Source organism: Peromyscus leucopus, chromosome 16_21 (assembly GCF_004664715.2).
Source record: "Peromyscus leucopus breed LL Stock chromosome 16_21, UCI_PerLeu_2.1, whole genome shotgun sequence".
NCBI lineage: Eukaryota > Metazoa > Chordata > Mammalia > Rodentia > Cricetidae > Peromyscus > Peromyscus leucopus.
In genome coordinates, this window is record NC_051084.1 from 28,527,480 (window position 1) to 28,551,654 (window position 24,175).

Consider the following 24,175-nt stretch of genomic DNA (forward strand, 5'->3'; position numbering starts at 1 on the left):
AATAATAAAGCAAGCGCTGACAAGGAACGTCTGTCCAGGCACTGTGTAACTGGAATGTCACTTTAGGTACTGTGCTTTCATATCACAGCTGATCTCTAATCTTTAAAAGAACTTGCCTAATTAGGGGGTTTATTTCCTTGGCAAATTACTTTCTTTTAGTATCTGAATGATTTTAGGGTTCCGTTTGGGCTGAGGGTGTAGCTCAGGGTTAGGATGCTTGCCTTCCTCAGTTCCTTTCTACCTTCTAAGAAAGATTTTAGAGACAGAGTCCGTCTCCGAACCCACAGCTCACCAATTCAGCCAGGCTGGCTGGCCAACCCAGGGATTGGCTTTGCTTTCTCAGCTCTGAGATTGCAGATTCACATGGCCACACCTAGGTGTGTATGTGTGTGTGTGTGTGTGTGTGTGTGTGTGTGTGTGTGTGTGTGTGTCACTGTGTGTGTGTCTGTCTGTGTTTGTGTCTGTGTCTGTGTGTCTGTCTGTGTGCGTGTGTGTGTGCGTGTGTGTGTGTGTGTGTGTGTGTGTGTGTGTATCTCTGTGTGTGTCTGTCTATGTCTGTGTGTTCGTTTTTTTGTTTCTTTGTTTTTGTGTGCTTTGGTTTGGTTTTGCTCTGTTTTGTTTTGCCTAGTGAAGAAGATGGAAGGTTAATGCTGCCCAAGTTACAGACACTGACAATACAAGATGAACAGTAACACACTCAGTCAGAAGCCACACCTCTGCGGGATCAGAGTCATAGTTTAGGATTGTTTTCCTCTGGCCGTTTCAGCCCGCTGTGTCAGAATGTCGCTCTTCCTACCCTTCAGCTGCTTCCCAGAGTCTCTGAGGAGCTCTCAAACCAGAGTCCCTGAAAGCGGTTCTCTTCACATCTCCGTCACTGCCGCGTTGCCCCGGCCACCACTCACTGGGCATTAGGTGTGCCCCAGCTAGCTCCTAATAGCTCCCTGGTGGGTTCATGGCTAATTCTAGAACCTTTTCTGTGGTGGCCCCAGCCTCTCGGTCCCCACAGATTAGAAGGGGAGCCAGGTGCTTCCATAGTACCACACAACAAAGAACGCGATGACAGAAGGAATATGGGGGTTCATATGTCCTGTGCCGGCCCAGCATGAAGCAAGGCCTTTATTTCAGCAAGGAGTCTTCCTCCTACAACTGTTTAAGAACTCTGCTCACCTTCAACACATAGCCTCCAAGGCTGCTCTGCTCCGGCTAACTAGCAGGAAGAAGAAGAGAAGCCTGGTGGTAGGTACACAGCCACTGTTCCAGCTCACACTCTGTGGGTGAGAACTGGACACTCAGCCCCCTCCCTAGTACCTGCAAGGGGAGCTGAGAAGCCAGGCCCTTTGTAAGCCTCCCCTTCCTTGCCCTGGTCATCTCACTGGACCCTTGGTCTAACACTCCACACAGGTGAAGGCATCACGGGTCAGAGTCTGAACCAGCTTTCCCTAGGCAACACCTTTTCCTACCCATAAAGATAACTTTTCTAAACCAGGCCGAGGTAGCACACACCTTTAATCCCAGCACTCAGAAGGCAGAGGCAGGTGGATCTCTGTGAGTTCAAGGCCAGCCTGGTCTACAGAGCGAGTTCCAGGACAGCCAGAACTGCTACACAGAGAAACCCTGTCTTGGAAAAACAAAAACAAAAAAAAACTTGTCCAGATCTTTCTTGTTCTTCTCAAAGCCATGAAAGGCCACTCCTAGCAAACGACCTGTCCTGTGACTGCAGGAGCAGAGGCAGTGCTCATCTCCTTCACTCTCCTCCCCAGTTCCCTACCCCACACCCTCCTCCCCACACACCAGGTTTCCTTCCTTTCCCCTCATCCTAGCAGAGGATGCTGCTTCTCTGGGGTCGTTCTTCCACCTCCTTCCTTTGATGCTTCTTGTCTTTCTAATCTGATTGATAGTCTCATAATTTCAATATCATTGTCATCTCATTAAAATATTAAAAACCTGTGGGCTGAAGCTGTCGGCTACATGTCTCTTGTTGTCTCTTTTCTTCTTTCTCTCTCTTTTTTTTTTTTTTTTTTTTTTTTTTTTTTTTGGTTTTACAAGACAAGGTTTCTCTGTGTAGCCCTGGCTATCCTGGAACTCACTCTGTAGACCAGGCTGGTCCTGAACTCAACAGAGATAAGCCTGCCTCTGCCTCTTGAGTACTGGGATTGAAGGTGTGTACCACCGCCCTGGCTCTTGTCATTTTTTAATTTCACTTGTTTATGTGCATATGTGTGTACTTGTTCCTCTTTGTGCCACCGAGCACATGTGACAGTTAGGACAACCCACAGGAAGGAGTCACTTCTCTCCTGTGGATACTGGGGGTGGAACTCAAGGTCATCAGACTTGATGGCGAGCTCCTTTATCTCCTGAGCCATTTCGCCAGCCCGAACTTGTGTCTTTTCCCATGACAAGTAGGTAGTAAGAGTGGATACAGTTGTATCAGTTCATGTCATTGCTAATGATGGCACCTCAGTCCTTAAGAATTAACTACATTATGTTTTATATGAAAGATCAGACAAAGTGGTGTGTGTGTGTGTGTGTGTGTGTGTGTGTGTGTGTGTGTGTGTGTTCAACTTAGTGCTTATCGAAGCACATACTGCCTTGTTAGAGAATTTATTTCTTAGGGATGAAAGATACAGTTTGTTTCTTTTGTGATCAGTAAGTGGGATATATAGAAGTGATTATAGAGCTGGGTGCGGTAACACACACCTAGAATGTCAGCCCTTGTAAGGCTGCAGCAGAAGAATCAATAGTTCAAGACAGAGCAGAGGAGGGAAGGACTTGCACCCTGTTAGATATCATGAATAATTCGGAGATGATTTAGTGTATACAACAGGATATGCATTGGTTACTGGTAAATACTAAGCCACTGTATAGCTGAGACTTAGCGGCCGTAGGCTTTGTATTTGCAGGTTTTGAGAGATAATCGCTACAGACACAGAAGGGTCTATGTATGTGTATAGGACAGTCAAGGTCTGTGTACGTGTATAGGACAGTCTAGGTCTGTATTTGTGCATAGGACAGTCAAGGTTGATGATTTTCCCAGAAATCATTAATATTAATACTAATGCTGCATTTTATTATTGGGATTTTCATCTGATAGGAAAACTATTTAGGTCTTTGTCTTCACATGTCCTTAGTTACAATTTTATGAGCTGCTCTTTTTTTTTGTTTGTTTTGTTTTGTTTTGTTTTTAACCTTGGCTTCTGGTATTTTCTCTGGGAAAAACCTTAAACAGAAGCTGGGTGGCCTTGAAGCACAGTTTTTAATAAAAGCTCTGCTGAGTCATCATTTCATGTAAAATCCTAACCAGATCCATTATTGTTAAAGTAAGGTAACACTTTTCCAAGGTTAACTTTCTCTGTGGTTGCCCCCATGAACAGCACATGCTCATTGAGTGACATTTAATTATTGCTAAATTCAGTTACATATTTCTGATAAGAAGAAAAATACCCTTACATTCATGAGAGCAGATTGTCAGGAATTTATTTACAAAAGAATAATTTAAACCATAGAATTTTTTTTTAGTGTGTTAGTGTTTTTTTCCTGCATGTATGTCTATGTGAGGGTGTCGGATCCCCTGGAATTAGAGTTATAGACAGTTGTGAGCTGCCATGTGGGTGTGGGAATTGAACCCAGGTTCTTTAGGAGAGCAGTCAGTGCTCTTAACCACTGAGCCATCTCTCCAGCCCCAGGATTTTGTTTATATAAAATTGTAGCTTGAGAGTTTTCTCTCCTGTCCTGCCAATCCCCGGCAGTCCCTTAGCCCACTTATAAAATAAACATACAGACACTTATATTATTTAAACTGCTTGGCCATTAGCTCAGGCCTATCATTGTCTAGCTCTTATTTTTATATTCAGCCCATTTTTATTAATCTATACTTTGCCATGTGACTTGTGGCTTACTGGTACCTTACATCTTCCTTGTCCTGGCGGCAGCTGCAGTCTCTCTGCCTGCCTTCCTCTTCCCTCAATTCTCCTCTCTGTTAGTCCCGCCTATACTTCCTGCCTGGCTACTGGCCAACCAGTGTTTTATTTATTAACCAATCAGAGCAACACATTTGCCATACAGAACATGCCACAGCATAAAATTATAGCCAATGCCAGTCATGATGACTCATGTAATCTCAAAAAGCCCAGGCAGGAGGATCGTCACATATTTGAAGCCAAACTGGGCTACAAAGTGAGACCGGAAAAAAAAAGGAATAATAGTAAAATACTACTCAGTGTCACAGGGGGAAGTGTCTAGAATATACTGTTGATGGCATAGTTTGCTGTTTGGTGACGTTTTAGTTTAACTACAAAGGAATACCTCTTTTCTTCCTCTTTAAAAAAAAATTACATTCGAGGCAGAGAGGTGACCCAGTGGATAAGAGCACTTGCTGCTCTTGAAGAGGACCTGGGCTCAGTTCTGATACCCCTGTGGCAGCTCACAATTACCTACCTGTACCTCCAGTTCCAGGGGCACTGTTGTGGTGCTTGTAGTATACACATCATAGACAAGTACTCCACCACTAACTACACCCCTGGCCTTGAGTCACAGCTTGCTGTTGTCTGAGAAACAGCCAAACAAGCATCTATCTTAAAACTAAGTAGTTAATAAGAATCTATTAGAACAGGATTTATTTCAGACACGTATGAAAATGCCACAGTGTGACCCATTTAAAACTATTTTTACATAGCACAGTATTCTAGCTGCTCATCAGGACACTGATGGGGATGAGACTGAGGGAAGTGGTAGGTTTTCCTCTGTGCGGGGTACGGCTGACTAGCCCATCCCAGAGTCAGGCAGCCTGGATCCACACTCCTGCAAAGTGACCTTGAGAAAGGCCCTTTACCTCTCTGCCACTATCCCCTTACCTGTGGCAGAAGCAATTGCATTTCCCAACACCCAATGTTGTTATAAGGGTTAAAGGCATTATTGCTATATTGTGTGCTTAGCAGTCCCAAGCCCAGCGGGTGGTGTGGGGGTCGAGTATTTGCTTATAGTGTTGAGCAGGACAACCAAACAAAGAAAAGAAAAAACTGAACCTACTTGAAAGAAAGTATATCTGCTGACATGGAAGAAAAGGTATAAATCTGAGGGAGGGAGGGAGGGAGGGAGTTTAAGAGTAACTAATCTAGCATCTGCCTGTGAAAGGACGTAGTGCCAAAAGACTCCCCTGAGAGTAAGGGGCTCACTAGGCTGCCCTCCTTCAGCAGGCAGGGGCTCACAACTTCCCAAACGGCTGCTGTGGGATTGGAGTGAAAGGCACTGACCAGGTTCTCGGAGTGATTGGTTTTATTGGTTTGTCATTAAGGCTAATAACAGTCCTGTGATAGTTCTTTGATCTGTGAACAATTTTTGTACGTGGAAAAATAAAGAATGTAAAATTGTGTGTATTTGAGGCAAGGTCTTACTATGTAGCCCCAGCTGACCTGGAGCTTGATATTTAGACCAGGTTGTCCTCAAACTCAGAGAGATCCACCTTTCTCTACCTCTCAGGTACTAAGATTAAAGACGTGTTGTCACACCCAGATAAATGCAGATTTTTTAAATGTACCCTTTTTTTAATCCACTTTTTATTTAATATTTATTTTTATTTTATGTGCATTGCTGTTTTGCCTCATGAATGTCTATATGAGGGTGTCAGATCCTCTGGAACTGGGGTTACAGACAGTTGTCAGCTGCCATGTGGGTGCTGGGAATTGAACCCAGGTCCTCTAGAAGAGTACCCAGTGCTCTTAACCACTGGGCCATCTTTGCAGCCCTGATAAATGCAAAATTCTAAAGACCAATGGGGCAATAGATGTTGTCGTGTCTTGTACTGTTTTATTTATGTGTATATCAAGTGGTTCTTTGATTCCGGTACTGAGTTACATTCTATCAGACCTCAGAGATTTGTTGTTGACTCTGGTATCTCAAAGACACTTGATGTCATCCTCCCAAAAACTCATACATAAAACCTGTTGAAAACTGGACCCTCGTCCTCTGCATTGGACCCCAGTGTACTATATATCCAGAGATGCATGTGTCTTTATATAAAATTACTCAGAATAAGTAATCTCTTTTTAAAAAATATGGTCTCACTCTATAACCCAGGCTGATACACAAGAAACCGTGTAGCACAGGTGTTTCATGTGTGCCTTTGTGACTTCCAGGTCCGCTGGATGATGTACTGGATTGTCTTTGCCCTCTATACTGTGATTGAAACCGTGGCTGATCAGACACTTGCATGGTAAGTTCCTCCATGCTAGGGGACTCAGGCGCTCTCGGGTGTCCTAAGTTCTTAGCCTGCTCTTGCTTTTCACCATGAGAAATAGATGAAGCGATTTAATTACCCAGCATCGTTTCCTTTCTCTGTCTTCCCCGTGGAGCCCGCCCTCAGGAAGGCAGCTCACTGTGCTCATCCCTGCCCACCCCCCACTCCCACCAGCGTCTTAAAATAGAGAACCTGGCTGTCATCATCCGCTTTCCACACTCATGACTTCAGACTTTCTCTCGACGGCTTCCGAAACGACTCCCCTCCAATCCGCAGCATCTGGTCCTAGCCCTCCCTCCCTGCCTCCCCAGCCCGACAGCTCTGAGCACAAACATTTGAACATTGAGGCTACACCGCGTCAGCAGCCACGTGGACACCCACCCACTTGACAGCAGCTCCCTGGCCGCTCCCGCAAAACACCATGAGGCGTAATTACAACATGTTCATTCCCTCACGGAGATCACAGTTTATAGAGGACCCATACTTAAGGACTCCAGTCTTCTCACAGGGTATTTCCGAGTACCTTTCCATCCAATCGTGCCATTAGAGAAGTCTCCTTTCTAAACATGGAAACCCGAGACCTTGCCGGTGTTTCCGTTTCTTCCCATGCGTCATACACTGGAGCTGAAATTAACCCAGTTATCTTTTCTTTACCTGAGCTAGTAAATGCAGCCAGCCAGCCAGATAGATAGACAGGTAGATAGATACATCCGACTGTGGTATTGACTTGAACCCGGTCACCCCTTTCTATTCCTTCTTGGGCCTGCTTTACACCATTTCTGATCTCATATTCTCATACAACATTATATCATGCCATCACACAGATTTGTAGAAGTGTATATCCTCAGACTCAGACTTCAATATTCCTTTCTTTCTTCCTTTCTTCCTTTCTTTCTTTCTCTCTCTCTCTCTCTCTCTCTCTCTCTCTCTCTCTCTCTCTCTTTCTTTCTTTCTTTCTTTCCTTTGGACATGGTCTCACTGTGTAACTCTAGCTGGTCTGGAATTGGCTTGTGGACCAGGGTAGCCTCGAACCTACAGAGGTCTGCCTGGCTCTGACTCCTGAGTGCTGGGATTAAGTGCATGGCTCACCATACCTGGCCAGACTTAAACATTCTTAACCCCTTATTTATGAGTTGGTTCAAATCAATATCTATCTCTCCCCTGCCTCTGTCACCCCCTCTTCCCCCACCTTACCTTCTTCTCCTCCCCCACTTTTCCTTTCTCTCTCTCCTTCTCTCTCTCCCTCTCTTCCCCCACCCTGCCCTCTTCCTCTCTCTCTCTCTCTCTTTCCTCCCCCACCACCTCACCCAGAATTTCCTACATGCTCAACATCCACTCTGAACCAGACCCTACCCTCCTCCGTTTTTCTACTCTCACTTGAAATATTTTCCTTGAGGCTGGAGAAATGGCTCCCTTAACTGTAACTGCAGCTCTAGGGCACCTGATGCCCTATTCTGGTCTCTACAGGCATCACACACACACACACACATACACACACACACACACACAGAGCATACATACATCCACATAAATGTTTCCTTCCCTTCCCTTTATCCCTATTCCTTCCCCTGTGGATTTTGGATTAGATGTCTGAGGAGAATTATCTCCTGGCTTCAGGAGGGAGGCAGAGTTCAAGACAAGGTTTCTCTGTGTAGCCCTGGCTGACCCGGAACTCACTCTGTAGACCAGCCTGGCCTCGAACTCAGAGATCCACCTGCCTCTGCCTCCCGAGTGCTTCGATCAAAGGTGTGTCCCAGCTTCTCTTAGCTTTTAAATGAAAAAAACAAAGATTCTTAACCATTCGAGGGGCCTTGAGCTTCAAAGTCCTTTCCTTCCCTTCTTATTTATTCATCTGTTCTGAGGCATGATCTACTGTAGCCAGGGCTGACCTTGAACTCCCGGGCCTCCTGCCTCTACCTTCTAAGTGCTAGGATGACAGGCATGAACGACCATGTGTGTTATTTTGTTACGGCCTTGCTGGGGACCAGACCTTCATGCGTTAGCAGGCAAACCCTTTACCAGCTGAGCTACATCCTCAGCCCCCACAGTTTTGTTTTGTTTTGTTTTAACTACTTTTTTTTTTCTAATTCCAATGTAGCTCATATACATTATTGAAAAAAAATGTAGAAAATTTTGGATGTTAAAAGTTGGGTGGGCAGGGGCTGGAGAGATGGCTCAGAGGTTAAGAGCACCGACTGTTCTTCCAGAGGTCCTGAGTTCAATTCCCAGCAACCACATGGTGGCTCACAACCATCTGTAATGAGATCTGGTGCCCTCTTCTATGTACATAATAAATAAATAAATTAAAAAAAAAAAAAAAAAAAGTTGGGCGGGCTGACCAGGTGGTCCATTCTAAAAAGGTGCTGGCCACACAAGCCTTACAACCAGAGTTCAGTCTGGATCTCACGGTGGGTGGAGAGAACGGACCTCCACACGTGTGCCGTTGGTGTTTGCACCCACCCGTATATCATACACACTTGCATGCACACCCACAATCATAGCTTTGTTGTTATTGTTTTTCCATCCTGAGAGCCCATGCACTCGATGAGAGGGTTTGCCAACTACACAGTAGTCACTCCTCACTGGCTGCAGCCTTGCTGGGCTCAGCCCCATGAATGTCTTCCTTCAAAACCGAGGCTGAGGAAGGAAGCATTTCCACGACAGAAGCTCTAGCAAAAGGTTGGGGGACTTGGATGAGAGTGTCAGAGAGCAACCAAGGCTTATGTCTATGTCCTCTCTGTCACACTCACCTGGGTTGACCAGTCAAGTCACATGGTCCAGGGCTGGGGAAGTAACTCCACCCACAGGAAAGACATGGGCACTTAGCTCGTTTCCAGTCTGCCTCTGAAACTGGCGTGCACGTGGAACAGATGGAAGTTGTCCCCTAATGTCTGTAGGTGTGTCACACGCTTCTGGAACAGTCCCTCGCCGCCCTGACTAAATGGTAATCCCATCCTTCCTAAGCCACTGCAGTTCGTTCGGGTGCTGGCCTGGGCACAGGGTCTGCAAGGATCCTTGCAGACCTCGGTCAGCCCGGCTATGATTTAAGGATGTGAACTCGTCAGTACATTCCACTGCGCTGGTTCCCTCGTCAGCAGCTTCCACGCGTGGAAACAGATACGGTGGTTTTGTGGTTTCCACGGTCTTGGCTGTTTTGCTTCCTACCGTATTTCCTTCTGATGGTTTCTGTGTTTTGTTTCTTGTTAGGTTTCCCCTGTACTATGAGCTGAAGATTGCCTTTGTCATCTGGCTGCTCTCACCCTACACCAGAGGGGCAAGTTTAATATATAGAAAGTTCCTTCATCCTCTTCTTTCTTCAAAGGAAAGGGTAAGGTCGACCAGTTCTCACCACATCCTGCCTTTCAGTAGTGTATGTGTTGGCCTTATAAAAAGAGGCTTCTTAGCATTAATTCTAAATAAAACTAGCAGGGCGTGGGGATGCACACCCAGGAGGCAGAGGCAGGCCGATCTCTTTAAGTTTTAGGGTAGCCTGGTTTACATATCCATTTCCAGACCAGCAGGGGTGGGGGGACAGGACCGACCCCATCTAAAAAGAAAAAAAAAACACTTAATAAACTAACCTCTATTGCTATGTTCTTGTTACTATTTGCCAGTTTTTGTTTTTAAACAGGATCTCACATTATCTCCTAGTTGACCTGGAACTCCCTATGTAGTCCATGCTAGCCTCAAACTTAAAAAGATCTGCCTATCCAGAGTGTTGGGATTAAAGGCGTGCACTACCACACCCAGCTTAATTATTATTATATTTTTTTTTTACTCAGGACTTCCAAGTAGCCCAGACTGGCTTTGAATTTACTATGTACCTGAAGATAACCTTGAACTTTGTGCTGTTTCTGCCCCTACCTCCCTGCTGGGGTGAGAGGGGTGTGCTGCCGCACCTGACTTGACTGTTAACTGTTTGTCCCCAGGAAATTGATGATTACATTGTCCAAGCCAAGGAAAGAGGCTATGAGACGATGGTTAACTTCGGGCGTCAAGGTTTGAATTTGGCGGCTGCAGCCGCGGTCACAGCAGCAGTGAAGGTGAGGTTTCCTTTGTCGTGTCTGGTGTTCCCGTCAGCCCCATTCCGAAAGGTGGCCACTTTTATTTTAGATCATTATAAAACTGTGGCAGAACTCTTTTTTTTTTTTTTTATGTTTATTCTAGCACTTGAATAAACAAGTCGGTAATTTTAATGATATTTTAACACTTCATTTTCTATGTTATTTGGGAGTCCAAGGCCCTTATTTTATTAATTTCAATTAAAGGTAGTTGATAAATTAAACATACCTGCAAATGTCATTTTGGGGTACAGTTTCCCTCCCCCCTTTTAACCTTGAAATAGTTTTGATAACGCACCTTAAGTAAAGATGACCATTCTTTTCTCTGTGTCTTTGGTCTCTCTCTCTCTCTCCTCTCTCTCTCTGTGCCACTGCCTTGCTAGGATTTCTGGCTTCCTTCTGCACCTCTGCTTCAACCAATTTGAGGTAACTGGTTATTCAAAATAAAGCATGTAAAAAGTTTGTTCTGAGTCACTAATGCCGTAGCTGTTCCTTCCAGCCGGGTCGCTGATTGAACGCCTTCTCTGGAGACTGGCTGTTGGGCTCCTGTGCATGTAGTAATTGGTGTGGCTTATTTTCAGTAGCATAGCACAACTGACTTTAGCGTGTGGTATACGAGAAAAAGAAAACAACGGACTTCACACCCAGAAAGTGCTGGCGGTGACTTTTAACGTCACCATAAGCCGTTTGCTAATTTGTGTATGCCTTGGCTGCTTTGTGTATAAAACAAGGGTGACGTGTCTCTGAACATACATGATAGTACTGTGTTTGCTCAGAGTGGGAGCCAGGGATCCTTAATTTCATGGGGATGGTTTATTATATGGAGTAAAATTGGGGTAGTTAGTATTCTACTTTCAAGTCAGGCTCTTTTGTTGTTTGCTGTTGTTTTATGGTTTATTTATTTATTTATTTATTTATTTATTTATTTATTTATTTATTTTGTTAATTGTGTGTATGTGTCTGTGTGTACCTGTGTGGGTATAATGCATGTGAGCACAGGCGCCCCAGCAGTCAGGAAGCCTAGGATTCCCTACTTCGGAGCCAGCCCTCCAGCTCAAGGCAGGCTCTTTTTAACTGAGCTGTGCTGTGGAAAGATCCAGTTCGGCTAGCAGTGGTTTTCCAGAACTGCAGTGGTGAAAGAGTGTTTGTGGGGGGGCACTTCAACTCTGTAGAGACCCTGGGCTCACCCATCCACGTTAACAGAATCAAAAAGGGAGAACGCGGGTGCTCTTCCTGGCAGTGGTGCAGTGAGGGCTAAGAAAGAAATTCACCAATAGGATCTAAGTAGATAACTGTATGGAAAATAGTTATTGATTATTGTATAATAGTATGCTACAATGTTTACTACTATGTAGTTTTCCTCTTCCTGGGCTTGTAAAGAGCTTTCCTTTCATTAAAAGAGATGAATAAACTCGAAAACAGCTACATTTTGAGCTTATTTGAGTTTATTTTGCTTTTTGTTTCTTGCTTAATGAAAATGTATTGCTGATCACATATCAACCATGAAGACCGCCCAGCAGATCCATCCTTCACAACTAGACAGTGTGAAAAGGGCGGGCTGAGGCAGTTATCGTAGACAGGGAAATCATGCCATTATGTTGCAGTGTTGCGGGCGATGAGCCTCCAGATCCAAGGGTCCATACATCACTGAGCCCCACAGGGGAAAGAATGGCCATCTCCAAGCAGGGCCATCACATTGTCCCCACCCCACCCTCACCAAACACCAACAAGGAGGACAGAATTCTTAAAGATTTCAGAGATTAAAAGCACGTCATGTTCAAATAATCTAGCATCAGAATAGCAGTAAACTTGTACTTAATGAGAGAGAAGCATGAAGACAGTGTGACATCGCCCATGATGCCGTCTTGCAACTCTGGGCCAAGTTCTATACTGAGCAAGCCTGTCAATCAGGTGTAAACCTAAAATAGTTGAAAAAGAAAAGATTTCGTTTTTCTTTTTAAGTTCTCCATATGCCGGGCAGTGGTGGCGCACGCCTGTAATCCCAGCACTTGGGAGGCAGAGGCAGGTGGATCTCTGTGAGTTCGAGGCCAGCCTGGGCTACCAAGTGAGTTCCAGGAGAGGCACAAAGCTACACAGAGAAACCCTGTCTCGAAAAAAAAAAAAAAAAAGTTCTCCATATGCAAACCCATAAAATGTATCAAATGCACACCCTTTTCAGGATAGGTATGTTCTGCCAAGGCTAAAGAGGAGGGACAGGAGACAAGGAAACCCATGGGATCTGGGAAATAGGTTGTCCAGCACAGAAGGGAGATGACAGAACTCCCTAGGACAATGTGCATCAAGTCCAGAATCCAGCCAGGAGTGGATTCTGTGGATCAAGGTGCTAACAGAGATGCTTCTGAAAGAAGTACGGAATTGAAATATGGAGACTAGAATAGAATTAGCTTGATGCTGTGCAGGGGTGACAGTCCCAGCCATGTGTATGGTGTGACCCATCGAAGAACTCACCGGCTGCAGACAGTGTGTACCTGGGCATGGTCACCATGGGAAATGTATTGGTGACTATGCACAGAGTAGGACAGCTAAGCAAATGAAAATCAAAAGGGCAGTTATTACCTCTGGGGGGAAAAAAAACAACAAAAATCCTATTAGACACCAAGTACAATAATGGAACCTGGCCCGGCCCAGCAGTAAGCAGAAGAATTTAACAACTGTCATCTTGCTATGTTGAGACATGGGGGTGGGGCAGAGGGGCGGAAGTGGAAAAGAAAACTCTCACTCTTACAACACAAGTCAGAGGGTTTATAGTGTCTGCATCTAGAGTGGTGTGACCACAGGTGGCTTCCTGCTTCCCATCTAAGCTCAGCATTGGTTGACTTTGCAGGCCAAGTGGATATATTTATTTACACTTCAAAGACATTTCTGAACTTGTCTTTTTTAAAAAGCCTCATTCGACGTGATCCTGTATAAAAAACTGCAAATTCAGTTTCAGCTTTAAATGTGCACTGAAAACACATTTGAGGACCTTGTTTTAGTAAATACAGAAAGAAACCCCCACAGTTCTCCGTTTAACACTCAGAAACATTTCTAATGTGTTTTCTTGCTTGTATGTGTGTGCATCGTGTGCACACCTGGTCCCCAGAGGCCAGAAGCTGGTGTTGGGTCCCCTGTAACTGGAGTTACAAGTGTTGTGAACTATTATGTGGGTGCTGGAAACTGAACCCACATCTTTAGTAAGAACAGCAAATGATCTTAACCACTGAGTCATCTCTCCAACTCCAGAGACGTTATAGGTTGTAACTACTTGTAAGGTATTTACTGTATCTTGACTTGTATTTGCAAAGCCTATTCTTGCTTCATGAGAAGTCAGCAACCCTCACAACATGACTTTATCCTTATCCCCTCATTTTATCTTATTTGGCCTTCATCAGTTTGCACCATCCTACCATCCTGTATATATGGCACACTTACCGTCTCTACCTACCACCTTGTCTAAGATCGGTGCTGATGATGCATTCTAAGATAGTCAGGCTCTGTGGCCTCATCAGCTGCTTACTGTCTGCCTGTAGCCAGTGTCTCTATTGCTAACTGGAAATATTAACCCATCCTTTGGTTGCTAGTCTGTTCCTAAATATTGTTATCTCAAAGAAAGACTTTTCTATAAAAATGCCACAAAAGATAATCCTGTATCTCCTTCCTCCTTTGTGATTCATGGATTTCACTTCTATATTTAACAACTCAAAATCAACTCTCAAACTCCCCCCCCACCCCCACCCCCCGCAGGAAACAGAGACTATAAAGCCACCACAGTCCTACAAAACAAGCCCACCGCTGAAGGTCACTGTCCTACTTGCTGGCATTGTGGTTCTTTAACCAAAAAAAAAGTCTCAGTGCATGAGATGATGTCATGTTCTCATGACTCCAGGAGTGCTAGACACTCGATTCTTGGTTCTGTTGTGTCTATTAGAAATAGTCAATAACTGTGTTGAGTACTACATAATGTCGGCTCTGTTGGCCTCGAGGTATACTGTGCTTTTTTTAAGTGGCTGAAATTAGTTTCATCTCTGGGGACATTTAAAAAAAAAAATCTATTGTCACAAAAGGACTTACTGAAGCAGACATTTCATACTCAAGTAAATTGGAACCAAGCTAAGAAATAGGTCATGATTAAAGAGAAACTGAAAGAAAAATGATACCTAAATGTGTGCATTGTTTAATGTGTGTGTGTGTGTGTGTGTGTGTGTGTGTGTGTGTGTGTGTGTATACATAAATACATATACATGTAGTTTGTTAGAAATATCTTTCAGGCTAAAAATTCTTACCCTGGTCATATAATATTTAGATAAGGGTGATTTCCTGCCTAGGATCCCCAGGTTGAATCACCTGAGCGTGTCAGAGATGAAAACAGGAATCTAATCAGAAAATTTATTACACCGTAAAGCCATTTTCTGAAAATGTTACTCAGTCCTCTGGCCTCATTACCAGGCATCTGTTCACAAGGTCAGTGTACAAGTTTATTTTGGCTGAGCAAAGCACAAATACATGAAGGACCTTCAAGGATTCTGCTGAGGATGCTCAACGTCCCTGCTTCCGCGTGGGAGACGCAGGTGGCATTGATGTGACTGACCAGCATCCATGCAGTGAAGGGCAGGTGAAGAACAGAGCTGCTGGCCCCTGTGGCTACCTCAGGATTCACTCTGGCAGCCTCTTCTTATCACAGCTCTTTACTAGACCCCCCCCAAAAAAAAATTATAGAAATTAGAGCTCTGCAGGTAAAATTGCTGCAATCTAATTGACTTTTTAAGCCACCATTATTGGCTTTAAATTCTTGACCTCTTGCTCTCTGTTTTAATGGCTTTCTGTCTGTGAAAGGATTTTGAGATTATTCGGTTATAGAGTCCCATCCCCTTTTCTGTGGGGAAAAGGAAATTCCGCCTGTTTCCTTACAGTCCACAGAGTGGATTAGTGTAACCAACACTGAATTGTAGAACACTTGAATTAGTCTGGATTTTTTTTTTTTTTTTTTTTTTTGGTTTTTCGAGACAGGGTTTCTCTGTGTAGCTTTGCGCCTTTCCTGGGACTCACTTGGTAGCCCAGGCTGGCCTCGAACTCACAGAGATCCGCCTGGCTCTGCCTCCCGAGTGCTGGGATTAAAGGCGTGCGCCACCACCGCCCGGCTTTTTTTTTCTTTTTAAGTTTGGATTCTCCCACATATCAGCCACAAGACTGTAGGCAAGCCGTCTACACTGATGTTAGAATTAAACACTTTTCTTGTCTCTAAAGCCAGGGGTTGAAATCTAATATCTACAAACCTGCTGTATCTGCAGAATGGCAGCTCTCAACTGGAAGTGGTTTGTGCTCCCACCTACACCACCCCCGGGACATTTTAGGTCATTACAAGGAGCCACTTCTGACACCTGAGGAGAGGCCAGGAGGGCAGCTCACTGTCCTGCAGGGTAGAAACACTCCAAAGATTTTATCCAGCTCAGAAGAGTAGTGCAATGAGATTAGAGACCTGCTTCAAAGGTGTAACAAATCAAAAAAAAAGAAAAACTAAAGAAACCATGCACACATGTGTAAGAAGTTTAGGAAATGATTACAAGTCATTTTGATTTTCTAGTTCCTTTTTTAATTTTTCCTCTATATAGTGATTATTCTTCAGTAATTATATATAGATATACATATATAGATGTTGCTGGAGGGCTTCTCTCCAGGTTCCCCAAGCCCCGCAGTCCCACAACCCACTTATAAAATAATCACTCAGACGCTTATATCACTTATAAACTGTATGGCCGTGGCAGGCTTCTTGCTAACTGTTCTTATAGCTTAAATTAATCCATTTCCATAAATCTATACCTTGCCACGTGGCTGGTGGCTTACCGGTGTCTTCACATGCTGCTGGTCATGGCAGCGGCTCGCAGTGTCTCTCTGCCTCAGCCTTCTGCTTCCCAGAATTCTCCTCTCTCCTTGTCCCACCTACTTCCTGCCTGGCCACCTACTTCCTGCCTGGTCACTGGCCATCAGTGTTTTATTTATATAGAACGATATCCACAGCATATAGATGTATATATCTAATCTTCGAAACACTACGATACATCATTCACCTAATGTGAATATACCTAGGTCCATCCAGGACTTCATCAGTTTTTTTTTTTTTTAATAATTTATTTTTATTTTATGTGCATTAGTGTTTTGCCTGCATATATATTTGGTGTTTTGCCCATGTATATGTCTGTGTGAGGGTGTCAGATCCCCTGGAACTGGAGTTACAGACAGTTCTGAGCCACTATGTGGATACTGGGAATTGAACCCAGGTCCTCTGGAAGAATAGTCAGTGCTCTTAACCACTGAGCCATCTCTCCAGCCCCCATCAGTTTTATTATTGACTGTCCAGAGGGAGGTTTCCACAACATTGAGAACTAAACTTAGCAGCCATTAAATGTAACACACATCACATGAGAAGTAGAGCTGAATAGCTATAATAACTGAAAAGGATAACAAGAATTACATTGGAAAAGCATAGGTTTATAATAAAGCATAATAGGATAACACTTTATGGCTACCTAGAACTCAGGGCCTTCCTGCCTCAGTGCCCCAAGTGCTTAGATTACAATCATGAGCTATATACCCACTGTACTTAATAGTTCTGACATGAATAAGATCAAAAGAGACAGAGTATGCAAATACCTTGTTGATGGTGACCCCTTCTTCCTGATTGCCTGGAATGCTGTTTCTATAGATACTCCACCCAGAGTGGAGTATCCTTTTGATTACTATTATACAAGCCAAATAGAAGAAGAGGGATACATATTTAATTGAAGCAAAGCAGATATGCTTTTTAGTGATAACTGAGTAGGCATTCCTCCTTTGCCCTCAAAACAGAGGGACTGGGCCAGAGAGATGGCTTGGTAGTTAAGAGCACACACTGCTCTTGCAGAGGACCAGAGTTTGGTTCCCAGCACCACACTGGGTGCGGTAACTCCAGCTACAGCCTCTGGCTTCTAGGCACTAACACTCACACGCACATACCAACCCCCACACCAGACTCCCAGGCACACGCCCAATTTTAAAAGGTAAAAATAATTTTTTTTTTAAAGATAGGGAGGAAACTATTTTTCTTCTTTTATTTTTATTCCGTGTTTGAGGCAAGGTCACTACTGTGTGACCCTGGCTGGCTTACCTCTGGCTCCACAGTGCTGGGATTAAGGGCCACACCACTCACAGTGACTGTTTTTCTTTTGATGATGGGAGTGAAGCATTAGATACAAAAACCACAGTGTTCAATGGAGCAGAAACTGTTATCGTGCAGCATGTTATTATAATCAAGTCTTCATTAAACCAGCGTGAGGAGGACAGATAAGGACAAAGGTGTATGAAAAAGATGCCATAGCAAAACCCATCGCTTGGCAGGTTACATTTTAAAACTAATTTTTAAGAAGATTTTCTTAAACTTTATTAAATAAACTTACTAATTCATAATATTAAAGAAGCATTTGATAGGAAAGACAGTCAATCACCCATCTCATCTGTCTAAACATACTGTTCATTTTTGCATATTTTCCCATGTACTGCAGGCTTGTGATCCTTCCCTGGGTGTGATTAGGACTCTGGGGCAGGGGAGGTATTTCCACTTCACATTGCACGGCAAACGTAAATCTTGTACTAATGGGCTTTTGTGCTGAAGGTATGAGACTAGAGTGAACAGGTTGCCCTTTGGATATGATTATTTTGTAATTACACCTCTCCTTTGAAGTAGTTACACTGGATAATTACAACGTATTGAATGTTTTTCAACTTCACTGTGCTACACTTACCTCTCTGTTCTCATTTGAGATGTGTTTTAGTCTATTAAAAAAAAAAAAAAAACTATATAGTAGGAAATCCAGTTTCCCAAGGTAGTCAGAACTGTTGATGTGTCCAGAGGCCTCAAAAAAAAAAAAAAAGCAGCTTATACCTCCTTTTTCTTTTCCTTCCCCTACCCCCCCCCATGCCTCCTTTCTTCCCCAAGGCTAGTCCCAAGTATCACCAGCTGGCCTCAGCATCATTCTGTAGCTGAGGACAGCTTTAAACCTCTCGTCCTCCTGCCCCCATATCCTGATTGCTGGGATGATGGGCAGTGCATCATCACCAGGCCCTGTTTATTCCATGTTGTGAACGGAGCCCAGAACCTCCTGCGTGCTGGTGCTAAGCGAACACTCTACCAACTCAGCTACCCCCTGAACCCCACTTTCTGCTTTTTCACAGTCCATCACTGGGGAAAGCCAGGGCAGGACCCCAAGGCAGGAGCTGAAGCAGAGTCCGTAGAGGAGTGCAGCTTATGGCTTGCTCCCCGTGGTTTGCTCAGCCTGCTTTCTTAGACAACTGGGGACCACTTGCCCAGCGTTAGTCCTTCCCCCATCAATCTTTAATCAAGAAAACACTCTACAGACCTGCATACAAGCAAGATGATGAAGGCATTTTCTCAGTTGATGTTTCTCTTCTCAGATAACTCTGACTTCTGTCCGGTTGGGGGAAAATAGTCATAAAAAGAATACCTGGTTTGCTCAATAGACCTGCTCAATATAAAACCATTCTAGATGGTCTGCCAGGACAGAAGCCTAAGTCTCACCCTGTCTTCTGGTTTCTTAAAATCTTGCTCCTATGGCAAACACACATCATACAGCAGTAAAAGTAACAGCAGCACTCTAGTTCATCTGTGAGGTTAAGTCTTATCTACTGATTGCACCAATTAAAACCACTTGCAATGGTACAATTACTAACCTAGTCAGTACTCAGTGGCAGTTCAGCTCATTAAAACCAGCCCTAGAAACTATATTCAAGGGGCTTGAGAGGTGGCTCATCCATTATGAGTACTGGCTGATCTGTTTCAGAGGACCCCAAGTTTGTTCCCAAGCACCCACATGGCGCTTACAACCGTTTATAACTCCAGTTCTGGGTGATCCAACACACCCTCTTATGACCTCCGCTGGCATTGCATGGATACAGTGCACAGACATACATTCAGACAAAACACCCAGTTACATTAAATAAATAAATAGATCGTAGAGACTGTATGTACTCCAGTCACGGGGAGGGTAGTGTAGCATGTTAATCAGCTTCCCCGGGAAATGTTTATTTCGACTCAGAATGTTTATTTTGACTAAAAGAGGTTTTAGTCCATCACTGGTGGATGCTGTCGCTTGGACCTGTGGCAAATCAGGTAATAGAGCACTCCACTCATCTCCTGACACCAGAAGGGGCGGATCCCCAAGATCGCCTTCAAGGGCTCATCACATGGCCTCCCTTTGCTAGACACCATCTCTTGTAGGGCTGCCAGTAACTCGACAGGCTGGCTACATACACCTTTGAAGGAACATTTAAGACCCGAGTCATAATATGTGGACTTGCATGCCGTTTGTGTTTGGGTATGGGATGGGTAAAACGGTCCAGGAGTATTGTGAGGATTCACGGAAAGAGAAGGGCACAGTAAAGAACATGACAGTTCTGAGGAAACAAGGTTTCCTTCAGAGAGAGGAGCATGGCACTTCCTTGACCTTCGTCTCTGAAATGTCTCGTCTTATCTCTGTTATCAGTAAATTGCTATCTGGTCAACAGAAAATAAATACAATGAGCTAAGTTTGTCAAGAGTCTTTTAAAATTTGTTATTGTGTGTGCATGATAGAGGAGAGACGGGTGTGTGGAGGACAACTATGGGGAGTGGATTCCCTCATTCCACTCTTCCATGGGTAGTGGGGATCAGACTCAAGTTGCCAGACTTGCTTGGAGAGGACCTTTACCCACTGAGCAACTTCTTCGGCCACAAAATAATTTTTCTGTATTTATTTACTTGAGAGAGAGTTTCATTATGTAGCCCTAACTGTCCTGGAACTCACTCTGTCAACCAGGCTGGTCTCAAACTCACAGAGATCCACCACATCCAGCTCCAAAACTAACTTTTAAATGTGTGAAGTCCACTTATTTTAAAGGGGAAATGAACTTGAAACATTCCTCTTTTTTTTAAAGATATATTTCTTCTTTTATGGGAGAGTGCTACTCTCCCCTACCATGTGCACGCTTGATGCCCAAGGAGGTCAGAAGAGGGTATCAGATCCCCTGCAAGTGGAATTACAGATGATGTACTGTGTGAGTGCTGGGAATTGAACCTGGGTCCTCTACAAGAGCACTGAGTACTCATAGCCACTGGGCTTTCTCTCCAGCCGCAACTTTAAATGTTCTTATACAATTCAAAACATATGGTAGAAATACAAAACTTACCTAGGGAGTGGAAACAGCGTGTGATTTGACATAGTAGGGTATCAGTACCCTAGAGTACTGAATCTCGACTTGTGAATTGAAGGGCTGTTTCTTCAGGGTAAAATACAAGCGAAAAGAAATGCCCCAATGTTTGTAACACCTTTAACTTTGAAGTTTAGAGATGAACCGTGATGGGTGAGTTTCCATGGTAATGTTATAAGTAGAGGCAATCATAAATTCATATGTGTGAGAAGAAATAATCAGTGTAAACGCCTTGAGACAAGTATTTTTAGTCTAGCTATAAATAAAACAATGAATCATCCGTATGCTATGCAGATTTAAAGTGGGTAAATTTAGAATTTTTTTTTCTCTTTACAAAGCTTCATAGTTTAGGGAAATAATATCTTTAAAGTTCAGATAAATGTCCCCGTGAAAGCTGTGTGGTGACGGAAACTGTTGAATGCTGTGTGTGGTGGGAATGCTCTCTGTACTGGCCGACATGGGCAGTTTCCACTGCGAACATGGACAGCCATGGACATCTTAGATGTGGCTAGTGAAAGTAAGGAGCTTCATTTCCAGCCCTGTGGTGGTGGTACATGCCTTTAATCCCTCGGGAAGCAGAGGCAGGCAGATCTCTATGAGTTCAAGGACAGCCAGGGCTACCCAGAGAAACCCTGTCTCAGAAAAACAAACAAACAAACAAAGCTGTGTTTTCCTTTTCATTAATTTGCGTTTAAATATTTGCTCATGTCTGTCATGTTGTTAAGACAATAGGAGCTGGAGAGCCAGCTCAGTGGTTAGGGGTGTTCATTGCTCTTGCAGAGGACCTGGTTGACTTCTGCCTCCCACAAGGTGCCTCATTGTCTCTACCTCCAGTCCCAGGGGATCAGACAGTCTCTTCTGGCCTCCGAGGGCACTGCACCCCTGCAGTACACATACATACGTGTGGGCACCAGCTCATACACTTAAAATAAAAATGAATCAACCTTTTATAAAGACAAAATGAAATATACTGTGGTGAACATGTCTTGCCGGGTTATTCATTGTCTGAAGATGGTTTCGGATCCAAAATTATTTGGCTCCTAACTTTTTCCTACCTAGTTCTAGTTAGAGCTGTTAACCACTCCTGACTTAGGCTTGTTTTAAAACACTGTCTTTCCTTGAAGAGCTTCTCTACGTCATAAATGTTAAGTTCCAACAGGCTAGTTTTACTGTTACTAACCCAGAATACTGAACCGCAGCTCAGAATTATGGATGCTATTTTCTCTGAAGTTAATCTCATTATACTAAAAAAATAAAAATAAAAACACGTCTTAAAGTTTAGTGTAATGCTGAAATGCTTGGAATAAAATGTGTTGATGTAATGACATACTTTGAAATGCATAAAAAAGGAAAATGGATTAATGTTGATACAGATGTCATAAAGCAGCTATAAACAGTGTGCGGTATTTGTGGTAGACGTCAGCCTCTCTAGATGCTTTTTTATCATAAGATGAGCAGGGATGTTATTTGTATGACAAATTGTTTCATAATAAAATGCCCTAACATGTTGCGTGACAAATATAAGAATATTAAGTATTTGAAAGTATCTTTTTTTCGCCCCTCGGGTCTTACCACGTCTCTGTTAAACAGAGCCAAGGAGCCATAACGGAGCGTTTGCGAAGTTTCAGCATGCATGATTTGACGGCTATCCAAGGGGATGAGCCTGTGGGACAGAGACCCTACCAGACTTTGCCAGAAGCGAAGAGGAAGAGCAAACCAGCCAGTGAAACAGCAGGTATGCTCATTCCCTGTACTCTACAGGAGCCCCTCATAAGTGGGCTGCGGGACGGGGCGGGGTGGGGCGGGGCGGGGCGGGGACTGCATAATACATGGTACCAGACACAGAACTCACCTGGCTATTGATAGTGTTACTGTCAAGACAGAGTCTCATGTAGCTTATGCTGGCCTCAGACTTTCTATATAGGTGGGGCTGTCTTCAACCTTTTGATTCTCCTGCCTCTGCCTCCCCAGAGCTAGGACGACAGGTGTAAGCGACCACACCCAGCAAAATTTACTTATTTTAAGCCTATGTTTTGGAGCTTCTTATTTGGTGTGTTGTCTTTCCGTTTTCCAGACAGGGTGCCACAGCCCAGGCTTGCTGAGGATGGCCATGAACGTGCTGGTCCTCTTGCATCTAACCTCCCAAGTATCATGCCCGGGGGTGCGGCACCACACCTGGTATGATGCAGTCCTGGGGATAAAACCCCAGGGATTTGCACAAGCACTCTCCCAAGCTGAACTACATCCCCAAGCTATAGCGCCTTCTTTCCAAATTTTCTCTAACTCAGACGGCTACCTGCCCTTTGCTGCCCACAGAAATCATGAAGCTAGCCGGGCATGGTGGTGCACGCTTTTAATCCCAGCACTGCAGAGGCAGAGGCAGGTGGATCTCTGTGAGCTTGAGTCCAGCCTGGTCTACAGAGCAAGTTCCGGGACAGCCAAGGGTACACAGAGAAACCCTGAAAAAAAAAAAAGGAAGGAAGGAAGGAAGGTAGATAGATAGGTCATGCAGCTAAAAGCAGAGCTGTGGCCTCTCGGGCGTCTGGGAGTTTGTAGGAGCTGTGGACATGGTTCAGAGCTCGCCCCTGCTTTAGTTCTGACTGGTCACCAGCACTCTCTGTTCGAACCGTCAGTTGACATCTGCAGAGTCTCATGGGTAAGCACTCTGTAAGTTCTGTGAACAAGTAAGGACATTGACTCACAGGTGAGAAGGCTGAAGCACATGACCAACGCTGACTCAAAACCGAAATGAAATCAGTCCAGCGGGAAATGTGTTGAGATCGCACACTCTAATTCAAGAGCGAGCTTGCAGGCATCTTCTGCAGAAGTGATGAGCCTGTCACGGTGGCCATGTCTTGTGCCTTGCTTGATTGAACTGGTGTGGTCTTGGAAGCCAGCACATAAACAAGCAGGGTGTCTTCATCCTGTGTCACATCTGCAGCAATCTTCTTTTTTTTGTTTGTTTGTTTTTTGAGACAGGGTTTCTCTGTGTAGCCTTGCACCTTTCTGGGACTCACTTGGTAGTCCAGGCTGGCCTCGAACTCACAGAGATCCGCCTGGCTCTGCCTCCCGAGTGCTGGGATTAAAGGCGTGCGCCACCACCGCCCGGCTGCAATTTTCATTCTTATCCAGGCTGAAAACTCAGATGCTGAGGACATTCTTTTTTTTTTTTTAATTTTAATATTTTTATGTGCATTGCTGAGTAGCCCGCACGCATGTCTGTGTGAGGGTGTCAGATCCCCTGGAACTGGAGATCCAGACAGTTGTGAGCTGCCATGTGGGTGCTGGGAATTGATCTCGGGTCCTCTGGAGGACATTCTTCATTATAAAGTATTAATCGTTCTTTCAAAAACTGCGTTCTCTTGAGAGGGAGGCTGAAACTCATCACCTTATAATAGCTCAAGCTCATTTTTAAGATAAAATGACAGCCTCTCCTTTTTTTTCTTTCTTTCTTTTTGAAAGACCAAGTTTTGTAGTGTAGCCCAGGCTGGCCTTGAACCCTTGGCAGTTCTCCGCAGCTTCCCAAATGTTAGCTTCCACACCTTAGCCATTGCTCCTCTTCAAAAAGTAAAGGCTGGGGCAGGAGAGCTGACTCACTGGTTGAAAGGCACACTGCTCTTGAAAAGAACCCGAGTTCAGTTCCCAG

General features: G+C 44.3%; 1 protein-coding gene across 1 annotated transcript in view; it reads left to right on the plus strand.

The window, feature by feature from the left end:
* Positions 1-24,175, plus strand: part of Reep3 (receptor accessory protein 3) — a 79,720-nt gene that overhangs the window by 48,856 nt on the left and 6,689 nt on the right. The window contains exons 3-6 of the mRNA XM_028877216.2: positions 6,132-6,208; positions 9,440-9,560; positions 10,162-10,275; positions 22,120-22,264. Of these exons, the coding sequence (XP_028733049.1) occupies positions 6,132-6,208; positions 9,440-9,560; positions 10,162-10,275; positions 22,120-22,264 (457 nt within the window). The remainder of the gene's footprint in view (positions 1-6,131; positions 6,209-9,439; positions 9,561-10,161; positions 10,276-22,119; positions 22,265-24,175) is intronic.